At 44.8% G+C, this 12,864-nt stretch overlaps 1 protein-coding gene across 1 annotated transcript in view; it reads left to right on the forward strand.

The window, feature by feature from the left end:
* Tmem123 (transmembrane protein 123) overlaps window positions 1–11,400 on the forward strand; it is a 36,570-nt gene extending 25,170 nt beyond the window's left edge. The window contains exons 3-5 of the mRNA XM_038324303.2: window positions 7,786–8,058; window positions 8,260–8,413; window positions 9,293–11,400. Coding sequence (XP_038180231.1) covers window positions 7,786–8,058; window positions 8,260–8,413; window positions 9,293–9,317 — 452 coding nt within the window. The 3' untranslated portion in view covers window positions 9,318–11,400. The remainder of the gene's footprint in view (window positions 1–7,785; window positions 8,059–8,259; window positions 8,414–9,292) is intronic.
* Window positions 11,401–12,864: the final 1,464 nt, after the last annotated feature.

Raw genomic sequence — 12,864 nt, forward strand, 5'->3', positions numbered from 1 at the left:
CCCAGCTCTCAGGAGGCAGAGGCAGGTGGATCTCAGAGTTGTTCCAGGACAGCCAGGGCTGCACACAGAAGGGAGAGGAGAGAGGCTTGGAGGACAGTAATGCCAGTCTCGCGCCCTTCGTCTCACTGGCTTTACTGTCTGTAACTAGCTAGACTCTCACTGTGGGTGTGGTGTGGTTGTGCAATGGAATGGCAGTGTTGACAAAGGGACCTGGCTGAATGAGTCTTCTGGGCAGGGCAGCCAGACCACTGAATTTCCCATCCAGCCGTGTGGGAATGAGTGGCTCTCCTGCAGACGGAATTCCTCGGCAGACTAGACTAGACAGCAAGCCAGGTTTGTCCTGGGGCTTTAGATGAAACAAACACCCTGTTTATACTAGTTGTATCCATAAGACATTTGACATCCTTGTGACGGTGGGCCTCTTAAAAGGCCCAGTTTTCACCTACACCCATTTTTGGCACATATTTGTCTAGAGTTTTTTTTAAAAAAGATTTTTTTAGTCAGATTTTCAGTTTTGTGTTCTCACTGCCAAGTAATTTGAATTTAGAAGGATTTCTAGAATGAGCCTGTAGACTCGCAGTAAGGAAAAAAATAATCTTTGGCTTTTAAGCAATGTGTCTGGGCTTGCTCGCAGCTTCTTGGCAGGGTAAGGGCACGCTGAAGATTGGTTCTCAGTGATTTCATTTTTTTTTTTAATTCTAGGAACTCAACATTTTAATTTTATTCAAATTCTCAAACTACAAACCATGCTTATAATCAGCTCCTCAAAATAACACTTGGGCACCAGACGTTCTAGTTAAGCTGAGAACAGTGCCATGTTTTTAGCTAGTGTGATAGATGGAAAACTACACATTAAAATAATTGAGTTATGGGTGGGCAGAATTAACATAGTAAAAATGGCAATCTTACCAAAAGCAATCTACAGATTCAACGCAATGCCCAGCAAAATTCTTCAAAGACCTCAAAAGAATGGTACTCAACTTCATATGGAAAAGCAAAAAAAAAAAACAAACAAACAAACAAAAAAAAAAACAGGATAGCCAAAACAATCCTGTACAATAAAAGAACTTCTGGAGGCATCACAATCCCTGACTTCAAACTCTACTACAGAGCTACTGTACTGAAAACAGCCTGGTATTGGAATAAGATCATACAGGAGGATCAATGGAACCAAATAGAAGACCTGGATATCAATCCACATCTTCGAACACCTGATTTTTAACAAAGAAGCAAAAATATCAAATGGAAAAAAGAAAGCATATTTAACAAATGGTACTGGCAGAACTGGATATCAACATGTAGAAGAATGAAAATAGACCCATATCTATCACCATGCACAAAACTCAAGTCCAAATGGATCAAAGACCTCAACATAAAGCCAGCCACACTAACCTTATAAAAGAGAAAGTGGGAAGTACACTTGAACGCATTGGCACAGGGAACCACTTCCTAAATATAACCCCAGCAGCATAGACACTGAGAGAAACAATTAATAAATGGGACCTCCTGAAACTGAAAAGCTTCTGTAAAGCAAAGGACACGGTCAACAAGACAAAACAACAGCCTACAGAATGGGAAAAGATCTTTACTAACCCCACATCAGACATAGGTCTGATCTCCAAAATATACAAAGAACTCAAGAAACTGGTCATCAAAAGAACAATCCAATTTAAAAAATGGAGTACAGCCTGGTGGTGGTGGTGCACGCCTTTAATCCCAGCACTCGGGAGGCAGAGGCAGGCGGATCTCTGTGAGTTCGAGGCCAGCCTGGTCTATAAGAGCTAGTTCCAGGACAGGCACCAAAGCCACAGAGAAACCCTGTCTCAAAAAAACAAAAAACAAACAAACAAAAAAAAAATGGAGTACAGACCTAAACAGAGAACTCTCAACAGAGGAATCTAAAATAGCTGGAAGACACTTAAGGAAATGTTCAACATCCTTAGTCATCAGAGAAATGCAAATCAAAACAACTCTGAGATTCCATCTTAAACCTATAAGAATGGCCAAGATCAAAAACACTAATGACAACTTATGCTGGAGAGGTTGTGGGGTGAAGGGAACACTCCTCTATTGCTGGTGGGACTGCAACCTGGTACAACCACTTTGGATGTCAGTGTGGCGATTTCTCAGAAAAATCTGGAAACAACCTTCCTCGAGACCCAGCAATACCACTTTTGGGTATATATCCAAAGGATGCTCAATTATACCACAAGGGCATGTGTTCAACTATGTTCATAGCAGCTTTGTTTGTCATAGCTAGAACCTGAAAACTACCTAAATGCCCCTCTACTGAAGAATGGATAAGGAAAATGTGGTGCATTTACACAATGGAGTACTACACAGCAGAAAAAAATAATGACATCTTGAATTTTGCAGGCAAATGGATGGAGCTAGAAAGCATTATTTTGAGTGAGATAACCCAGACCCAGAAAGACAATTATCATATGTTCTCACTTATAGGTGGTTTTTAAACATAAAGCAAAGAAAACCAGCCTACAAACCACAATCCCAGAGAACAGTGAGGACACTAAGAGAGACTTACACAGATCTAATCTACATGGGAAGTAGAAAGTAGAAAAAGACAAGATCTCCTGAGTAAATTGGGAGCATGGGGACCTTTGGAGTGGGTTGAAGGGGGCAGGGAGGGGAGCAGAAAAAAAATGTAGAGCTCAATAAAAATTAGTTTTAAAAATAAAATAAAATAATTGAGTTTTTAAAAACTGCATGCAAATTTAAATGGATATTTGTTGCCCTGAGGAAAACAAATTGTTCCTCTTCAGCCTTCTGGGACTTGGTTCCTGGGCCCTCGCAGCAGCTACCCTGCACTGAGGAGGCAGCTGGAGCTATCCATCGTTAGCATAGGGGGGAGACTGCTTCACAGAACATCACTGGCTCTGTCACAGTGGCTATTTGCTGCTTCTGTGGCTAGAACTTGTCATAGCAGCTAATGGCTACCATTGGAAATAGGAGACTGGCCATTTGCTTCATGGAGGGAACTTTGTAGTGTGGTCAGTTATAGGCTTGATGAGCTAACATTACCTCAGTTTACGCTCCCCGCCCTGGGTTCAGCACTTCACAGGCACAGGATGGTGGCTCTCAGAGACATTAATGAGCATGTGCCCTTTCTCCTTTACACCGCCTCTGCTGAAGGTATGTGGGACCATCACTGGACCGCTTCCATCCCTTTTCCTGTGATTATGTATAGTGAAGGCAGAAGACCGTGGAGCTCACGTTTTGACTCGGTTCATCTGCCTGTGACCTTAGAGATCTGTAGAAGCAAAGGGCTGAGGACAGCCACTGGTGCCAGTTGCACAGCTGCAGGGACAGTTTCACTGCCACCGGATGAGGCCCTGAAGTCAAGCACATAGCTCGCTAATACTGCCTAAAGCGGCATTGAGAATGGGGGGAAGATGAATGTCACGAGACCGAGATGACTTCCCTGGGCACTCTGGAAGTCTGCTGGCAGCGGTCAGGAGTCTCTTGGCTATCAGAAGTGTAAGCAGTCTCGGGGCAAAAGTGCCTTCTCTGGGAGTCAGAGACCAGGGGCAGTCACCCATCCCACCGTGTGTAAAGTGGTAAGGGAGTGTTAGAGGGAGACGGACCTGCTGGCTGCATCAGGAGGAGCAGACAAGGTCTGGTGACCCCAGCCTCATCTTTGGAGTACAGCCCCGTGCTTCACGGTTCTTTACAGAAGGAGCTGGGGTGGGAGAGAAGAACAGCCTTGGTCAAGATGAGGGCTGGTTGATCTTTGATCGGGGGGCTCAGAGAAGTTCCTGCTGTCACCCGAGAGAATGTCTGGTTCTCTTGAGATGATCACACCTGCTTGAGGTACAACCTTGCCAGGAGAGGTAACGGCCTCTTTGGGCACAGTCCGCCCTGCTAGGCGCAGCGTTGCTTGTGAGTCCAGTGTTTACAGATGAACCCTTTTCCTGGCATCTGAGATGTCTGAACAGGCATGAAGAAAGGTTCAAGAGGCAAATGCAGAATCAGGGAGGAATGAGTTCATGGAGTGACAGGGCCAGTGGCTGGAGTCCTTCTGCAGCACCCTTGTCTTTCCCTTCGTGCTTGTGTGGCGGTCTTCCGTCTGTGCAAGATACCTCAGTGGTCTGCAGCCCACCCCAGCAACTGAATTCCATGATCTCTGTAAGGACTCTGCGTATCAAGGTTGCATCCTGACACTGAGTTTGGACCACGTATGAATTTCCACCACAACTCAAGCCTTAACATTGAGTGTAGGCAACCCTTTCCTGGTGCCACCCCACCCCCACCCCAGCGCTAGCTCTGATGTCACAGGTAATAAGTGCAGAGTACTGAGTAAAAATAGTGGGTGCAGTTTCTGTAGAGCATGAAATCCAAATGCAGAAATCCCACAGCGATCCCACACTGCAGCTTAGACCTGCCAGCACAGGCCCGCTCCACGCTTACACGTGTTCCTTGGGAAGCTGATCCTCTTGGCCACCTCTCCTCCCTCTACTTGTTTCCCTTACAGAGTTAGGCCCAGCGGGGCTTACAGGAAAAAGCCAGTCAGCTGCATGATGCTTGTCAACCTCCGTAAGACCCTCCTGTTTCTCTGGTAGGTTCTGGCAGATTGTCCTGCTGAGGCCTCCCCTCCTCTGTCAACCTCAGCACCCTGCAGGCTGCCCCATGCCAGGTCTCTTTTTAGGTTCTGTGATTGACTCATGCAAACCTCTGTGCTATCAGTAAAGGTAGCATCCTAAATTTTGCTGATATATACATAAACTAACAACCTCTCATCTTGGCCTGTCTCAGGGAGGAAAGTTGTCTGACTTTTCTGACAGTTTCTTTTGGGCCTCCCTGTCTCCCTGTCTTGATGAGGAGTGCTGTTCTCTTCCATTCTCCCCATGGGTCAGGGTGGGAGCAGATACCTCTCCTAACCTGCCTTTTCTACCTCAGCTTACTGCAGCAGCTCTCAGCCCGTGGGGGTCAAACAACCCTTTCATAGGGGTTGCAGATCAAATAGCTTGCATATCAGATATTTACATTATAATTCATAACAGTAAAATTACAGTTATGAAATAACAGTGAAATAATTATTTGTTTGGAGGATCACAGCAATATGAGGAACTTATTAAAGGGTTGCAGTATTAGGAAAGTTGAGAATCACTGCCTCAGAGACTAGAGGAGAACAATGGCGCTGAGCTGGGTGGATGACAGTGTGAAAGACCAAGCGGTCCTGTAGCGCCCATGCTACTACAAGACGGTATGTGAGCCGGGAACTAAGCTGGAGACTTAAAAACATACAGAGACACAGAGAGAGACACGGACATGGTCATCCTTGATAGAAGAATGCCAAACTTAATTGTGCTCAGGGGCAGCTTCTATAGGGATCCTTAGCCACGCCCAGCTCTCCGGCTCTTTCAGCTGCAGACTCATCAGGCTCAGAGCAGCTGCAGGCACAGGTGTTTTGCTCAGTTCACCCCATCAGGCAAAAAGTCTGACGCAAGCAAAGAAAGTCAAGGGGCCAGGGGTCTGCAGCTGCCAACAGCAGTTTCTCCCTAACAATGCCAGCTGGCTGGCCAGCTTGTCCTGACATTGCTGTACACATAACAACTTTATTAACTGGTTTAGGTACTCATCAGTCCCTGAATGTTGAAAAGAGGGAGAACATCAGGCTTAATGTGGTTATCACTTATATGAAATATTTTATTAAATTTATTCATTGTGAGTATACGAACACACGCATACGCACACCATAGCACATGTGTGAAGGTGGGGACAGTTTGAGAGTATTCTCCTCTTGTCATGAGGGTCCCAGGGATCAAACTCAGCTCCTCGCCCTGGCGGCCAGCACCTTTACCCATTGAAGCCATCTCCCGAGCGTAGTTACCCATTGTTTTTTGTTCTTTGAAACAGGATCTTGCCTTGTAACCCTGGCTGGCTCTCAACTTGCAATTCCCTGCTTCAGCCTCCTGAGAGCTGCTGACCAGGTGTGTGCCTCCTTGCCCAGACTGATCATCATTCACAAAGGATGAATGACTTCAGTTATATTTCAGAAGAGGCGAGCTGAGTCACCAGCCATGAACTCTGACCTTAAGGAGGACATCCTTCCATCCCAGCTCTTATGTCTGAACCTTAATACCGGTTACCCTTTGGAGTATTTTACTAGTTTTAGAAATTTCCAGCCACTTAGTTGTTTCTCATGTTCCTAATGTGTTTCAGCACATTAGACTTTCCAAGCAGGGAATTAACACTCTCCAATCCTGTTTTTGCCCATGTGGCTTTACAGGTCTGAAGAGTGGCTGGAAAGCAGCGTTGTTGATTGTTTTATTCTTTAGACATCACTCTGTTAAGCACCAGGACGAGAAGACTGCCGCTCACTGTTTGGTCACAGTAGAATTCATGCAGCAGTTTAGAATGTGATTGGACAGTATAGTGTTCAGGACTGAATAATAAAGGTTGGGTCAAGTGCAGTGCGGCACCTACAAAACAAAACAACAAAAACAATGACTACCCCATGGGAGAGAACACAGTAGAGGAGCAAGGTTGTGAGCGGCCAGGTGCACCCAGGATTTAAGTATCTGGGTGTGGAGAAGCAATGTCCGTAAAACCAGCCTGTACAGTTAAGCTTGAAATCCTCTAGTCTTTTCAGAATGGTTGTGGAGGACAAGAGGGTGGCATGTGGAGTCATAATGGCTACACCAGCAGAAGGAATGATGACCTTGGTGCTGCCAGGGCAAGAAGGTGGGCCCCGTGATTAGCTTCTCCATCTTTGCTGTTTATGAGGGGAAATGGGCAGCAAGGAAAACCAATAAGCTTTTCCATGTCCGAGAGATGGAAAGCCAACACAGAAACAAACTACCCCGTCTTCTGGAGTCAAAGGCACTTTCTGGGCCTCCACCCCACACGCGTGTGAGGGATGTCAGCAGCTGCAGAGCTGCAGAGTGCTACCGTGTGGACTGACACTGTAGAAGGGCTTGTCTGCTCACACAGAGGGTTTATACTCCCTCAAGGGAAATGCCTACTGAGTAAGACATTTTGTGTTGGGAGTTTTCCTTCAGGAGGCTGATGTCTCTGTCCCTTTTTCATGCACACAATATTTCATACCAAAAAATATGACCTGGCATGGGCTGAAGCACTGCGGAAGTGTCTTTGCAGCCTTCAGAAACATCCTTCCACCTGGGGACCCCATCACCGGCACAGAATGACCACCTGACTGCTGGCCTTCCTGCAGGGACTCTGGGAATGGAAGTTGTCTCCCCCTTGTAAGGAATCCCTCTTCCTGCCCCGTCCTACCTTGGCTTGGACACCTGCAGCTACTGGCTGTCCTCGGCAGGACTGAAACAATGTGGCAGAGAGCCCTACTCTTCAGAGCTCCTCACTTTCCCCTTCAGGGTTTACTCCTCTGGACCAGAAATGATGTGTTACATGTTGGAAGGGGCCTGTAATCCCAGCGCTAAGGCTGCAGTGGGACTCTCATAAGCCTGAGGCCAGCCTGGGCTGCATAGCAAGACCCTGACTCCAAAAACCAAACAAAAAAGTATGTTTTAAAAGTTGAAAATGTGGGGGGGTGGCACACTCCTTTAATTCCAACACTTAACAGGCAGAGGCAGGTCTCTGAGTTCTAGGCCACCCTGGAGAAAAACACAAAAACCTAAACTGTGATAGAAAGCATGGTGTAGCTCTGGAGATGCGGGCCTGGTTTGTTGGCGCAGCTCTCCTGCTGCTGCCCTTGTTAGACACTGTGTGAGGCCATGGCAAGTGGCCATGGATGGGATCTTTTACTCTAGATCCTAGCAAGTTTTCTTCTTGGCATTTTTTTTCCAGAAAATACCACTGTGCATATTGCTTCCAACCAGACCATTGAAGGTAACAACAGCACTGTGAAGCCATTAGTAACTTCAGGACTGCCAAGAAATGTCACAGCTGTCACTGTGAAACCTGCAACTATTGCTAAAATATCAAAACCAGGGGTCTCACCACACATGACTTCTACTGCCTCAAAGTCTACACCCAAAGCAAGTGCTTCCCCAAAATCAACCCAGACGGCAGCATCCATGATGACCACAGGCCACAACAGTTTAAAGACATCTATAACGAGTACGTATTAAAATTACTTCTATTCCTGTGCTGTAAATTAGTTGTTAAATGCCACATTAAAGCCAGCATTCCATGCTGCAAAAATACAGAAACTTTTATGTGCCAAACTTTCTCCCATTCCCACATCCATTTCTTCCTAGAAATCCAGGCTTCAGAACATGCAGCGTTTAAAGCGCAGGCATCTGTTGTGTTTCCTTCTAGTCACAGCGACTGTGCATTCTGACAAGAGCAAAGGATCGAGGTTCGATACCGGCAGCTTTGTTGGAGGAATAGTGTTGACTCTGGGAGTCCTGTCTATTCTCTACATTGGATGCAAAGTGTATTATTCAAGGAGAGGCATTCGGTATCGAAGCATGTAAGTTTGGCCGTTCTACATAGCTTTCTCATGGCCAGGACCAGAGTCAGACCAGCATCCTCTTGAGGAGAGACCTGCTATGTTCGTGTGCAGACGTGTGCTCACAGAGGGAAACACACCTGTAAGCATGCTGGTTTCCCTCTGATCAAACACTGCTTACCAGCATTTAGCAAACTCCTTTTGTTGACTTCTACCACACATCATAAGAAATGACATACCAGGTTTCATCAACTTAGTCCACATGCCCTGTATGTCAGTGGTACCAAAGAGGTTTTGTTTTTTTTTTTTTTTTTTTTTTTTTTTTTTTTGGTTTTTCGAGACAGGGTTTCTCTGAAGCTTTTTTAGAGCCTGTCCTGGAACTACCTCTTGTAGACCAGGCTGGCCTCAAACTCACAGAGATCCGCCTGCCTCTGCCTCCCGAGTGCTGGGATTAAAGGCGTGCGCCACCACCGCCCGGCTACCAAAGAGGTTTTTTGGTTAAAAACATGGTTTTGCTTTTTATGATAAAAAGACATAGACACAGAGGAAATTCCTCTGCTTAATTTTCCCTGGTGATAGTAGTTACTTAAGGTACTAACTCCGTAAGCCAGGTATGGTGTCCATGGTTTATAATCCTAGCCTTTACAGTTGGGTGACTTCCGAATTTTAGCCTTTATGGGGTAAGTTTTCACTCGTGTACATGACCAGGTAACGGCAGGCCCCCATGAAAAGTCTCAGGGATTTGACTTTGGGCCTGTTTAGCAATCTTAACCACTGCAATATTCTGGGTATGCACAAAACTTACAGGTATGCTGAGCAGCAATAATTAATTTTGATTCTAAAGTTACCTTCCTTACCAATAATAATTTTATAGTAATTTAAATTTTCTATATTTTACAGTGATGAACATGATGCCATCATTTAAATTACTCCACTGGCCAAGGAAAGAAGAGAGACTGCAGCCCTATCAAATAGTTTGGTTTATATTAGCCTGAAATATTATTTTCTTGGAAATAGTATAAACAAGTCATACATAAAATGAACAATGTGTTCCATGAATATCTGAAAATCCCTTATTATTAAAGGTAAAGGGTGTAGTCCAGGCAGTTCAATGAGTATTTGGAGCTAACAGGTAATTTATCCAGTGATTACGTTTACTTTAGAAAGTCATAGCAAGACAAGTCCTATCCTTCAGAGGATGCCATGACACTGGTTGTCACCGAGGGGCAGGGTCCCACAGAGTTGCAGAGCCTATTGCAGCGGTGTCTGGTTGGTCACATAACAAACCTAAGTGCCATTCAGTGCTGGGGTGTGTCCTGATTCACACCTTGGGTTCCACAGCTCAGCTAACCAGCAAACCGTAGGGTTTATAGTCAGGGTTGACCTAGCGAGAACTTGCACTCCAATTCATCCCTCACAGCACTGTGGAGCCTGGCCTTCACTAACCCCCTCTTTTCAGCTATCCGTATCGATGTGTCTTCCTTTCTACATGCTTCTCAACTGCAGCAGGCCTGGCAGTCTAGGAGAACAAGTAGACTGCCGCTGTGGGAACCTGTCACACCGCTGGAAACCGCTGTATACACGCGCTTGTCAATTTGAGTTTTAGTGAATGCTTTTCAGGCAATATAGAGCTGCTCTCCATATTCAGAAATTTGTGATAGAATGTAAAATACATTTTTAAGTCCCCATTATATGATACCCAAATCAGTGTTTAGAAATCTATATTGGCAGCAAAATGCTGTTTGCTAAACCAGGGATTATGACCCCTACCCCGCCCCAGGCCAATGAACCTACAAGGTGGAGATGCTATATTTTTACACTACCAACTTACTCAGTTTTGAGAAAATTACTTCTTTATACTAAGCTGTATTTTGGAGTAAATTCCAACTTCCTTATCCCCAGGACTATTCTTTACCCTGGAAAGGGAGCTGCATCTGCTCACCCCAGCATTGCACGCTCTCTGCATTGAGTTCTATAGTTTATATTCCAAGTCAAACTCAGGGTCAAGTTTAACAGAGGAGGTGTTTAGTGTCAAAATAATAATATAATATTTCTATTGCAGAGGGCCAGAATAAATTACAGGAATTTCTGAAAGTGTAGCAATAAGCCAAAAATGCCCTAATGAGTGCTCACCTGTTACAGCTAAAAATCTAAGTATAACTTTTGTAATCTGCTTCTGGTTTTCAAAAAACTGAAACTACCAGGAAATTTTTATATAAATAAGAATCATTTCCACTTGCTGTATATCAGGGCCAACCAATGTGGTAAAACATTGACTGCTCAAATCTACATTAACCCAGAGAGAAAGGAGGAAATGCTAGGAAATGGGGCACAGGCTTAGGCTGGTCTCAAGTGTGGGCTGACCGGAAATCGGTGCTTTCCTCTCTTCAGGATGAGGTTTAGGATGCTGTGATGGTGAGGGCCTTGCTTTGTTTGCTACATCCCTGGTACTGCAGTACCGGCTGATATCTCCTTGAAGACTTGTTTCTTTAGCACTTTGAAGACAGAACCACTTTCTTAAAGCGCTGTCTTAGAAACTTTAGAAACTTGCCCTAGTTTCCTCTGATTTGGGGGTTAAAAAGTAATGTTGTTACATTTTTTTAAATTTGTTACTTTCAATCACCAGGACTTTTATTGAAGGGATTTCTTTTCAATCTGCCAAAATGGAGCCCATTTCCTAGACATAAGTCTGTCTTCCAAGACCGGCTTCAGCAAACGCTCACCTCTCCCGGCTTCCCTAGAGAGGATGTTAAGATAAAACAGTCCTAGATGGTCATTGTACACCAGGCAAGGCTACGCTGGCTTGAAATTTTACTCTAGAAATTCTATGAAAGGGATAATTCTAAGGTAGAGAAATTAGAGTTGGTAACATATTTTATGATGTCATAATTTTGTATCTTCTGGGGAAGATTAGCAAACTCTTGTTACTGTTTTTCTATAATGACCAGTTTTGGTATCTCCTTGTTACTAAGATCTATTTTTAGAATAAAATTTGTTCTCCATTCAAAGCTTTTAGTGTTTGGTTGAATATGTACAGAAGTTCCTGTTTTATTTATCCAGTATATAATCCTGTCACATGTACAGCAAAGGCTGACTTTTACATTGGAGCCAGGCCTCGGGTGGTTTATCTCACAGCAGAAATGTCCCTTCCTTGACACAGGCTTTGCAAGTTTGCAGTGGGGTCTCTCATTTCTTCTGTCTTCTTGGGTTCGGTTTCCTTTGCACAGATTAGCAACCATCCATTTCCGCCAGAGGCTGCCACCCCACAAACACATCACCACACGGCAGGCCCTTCCTTACTCCAGAATCAGATATGCCGTCTCTCCCGACCCTGCACGAACTCAGACCACTCCAGACTTACGTTCTGAGGCTGCACCATACCTGCCTATGCGTCCATCGTGGGAGATGTCCCAGATCCAGCTTGTTTGCACATGGACCCTCAAGCCACGGGCTGTCAGTGAGACTGAGACCTTCCTGGCTTCAAACCTTGGCTCCAGGCCTGGACGTCCAACCAACACTGGTGCTTAAAAGGCCTTGTCCTTGGGCCCCCAGCACCACGGTGTAATGTGCCTTTTACTAATACTAGCTCCTGCGGTCACCATAGAGAACACAGACCTCACCACCACCCTGCAGCCACTGTAGCCATGTGCATGCTACAAAACCCTGAGCTACTCACAGTACAGAGCTCTGGGGACCCTACAGTGTCTGCCAAACCTACCTCAGCTGCCAGCTTTCCCTCGTTGTGCCTTTTCACCCACAAGTGTGAGTCCTCTGTCCCAAAGCCATCCTAAAAGTGACAGTGCCTCTGAAGGCACAGAAATCAACAAGAAATATGAAGTCAAGCAGACATGGGTACCAATCAACCACTTCCCAGGAGCTAGAGATCTCCAAACTACTAACATTCAATAATTCAGGGTAATCATTTTAAGGGAGATTAACCATCAGAAGATAACAAACACAGTTCAACATAATTACACACATGACAGAGTGGAGATGGCGGCACAGTGATGTGTTAAGTCTACATACCTGTAAGGAAACAGCGTGATACTCAGCCTATAAAAAATGTCTCTTGCCTATTTGCGGAGGAGGGATGTTTATCCATAATTGGTTCGCTACTTGCTTTTGAGTTCATCCATGGTGGGGCAGAGTATTATGGGAAGAGATATCAAGATAACAGAGGAAGCTGTTTCTGTGGTATTTGCAGGTGACTGGATCCAGGACTCCAAAAGATACCAAAATCCACTTAAAATTATCACTAGAGAGAGTACTTACAATATATACCTAGTACAATGAAAACACTATATAACTAGTGGTCTAAGCTACAGATGTGGATGACAAAGTATACGGTCATCAGAGAAAAAAGATGTGAAGAATGAGATACTACAGTTTATGAACTAGCATCACAGGTGAAAATGCTGAAAACAGTATTAAAGAAAAATGACGTAGAGGAATAATAGCTAGAAATGCCCCAA

The sequence above is a fragment of the Arvicola amphibius genome, chromosome 3 (assembly GCF_903992535.2).
Source record: "Arvicola amphibius chromosome 3, mArvAmp1.2, whole genome shotgun sequence".
Lineage (NCBI taxonomy): Eukaryota > Metazoa > Chordata > Mammalia > Rodentia > Cricetidae > Arvicola > Arvicola amphibius.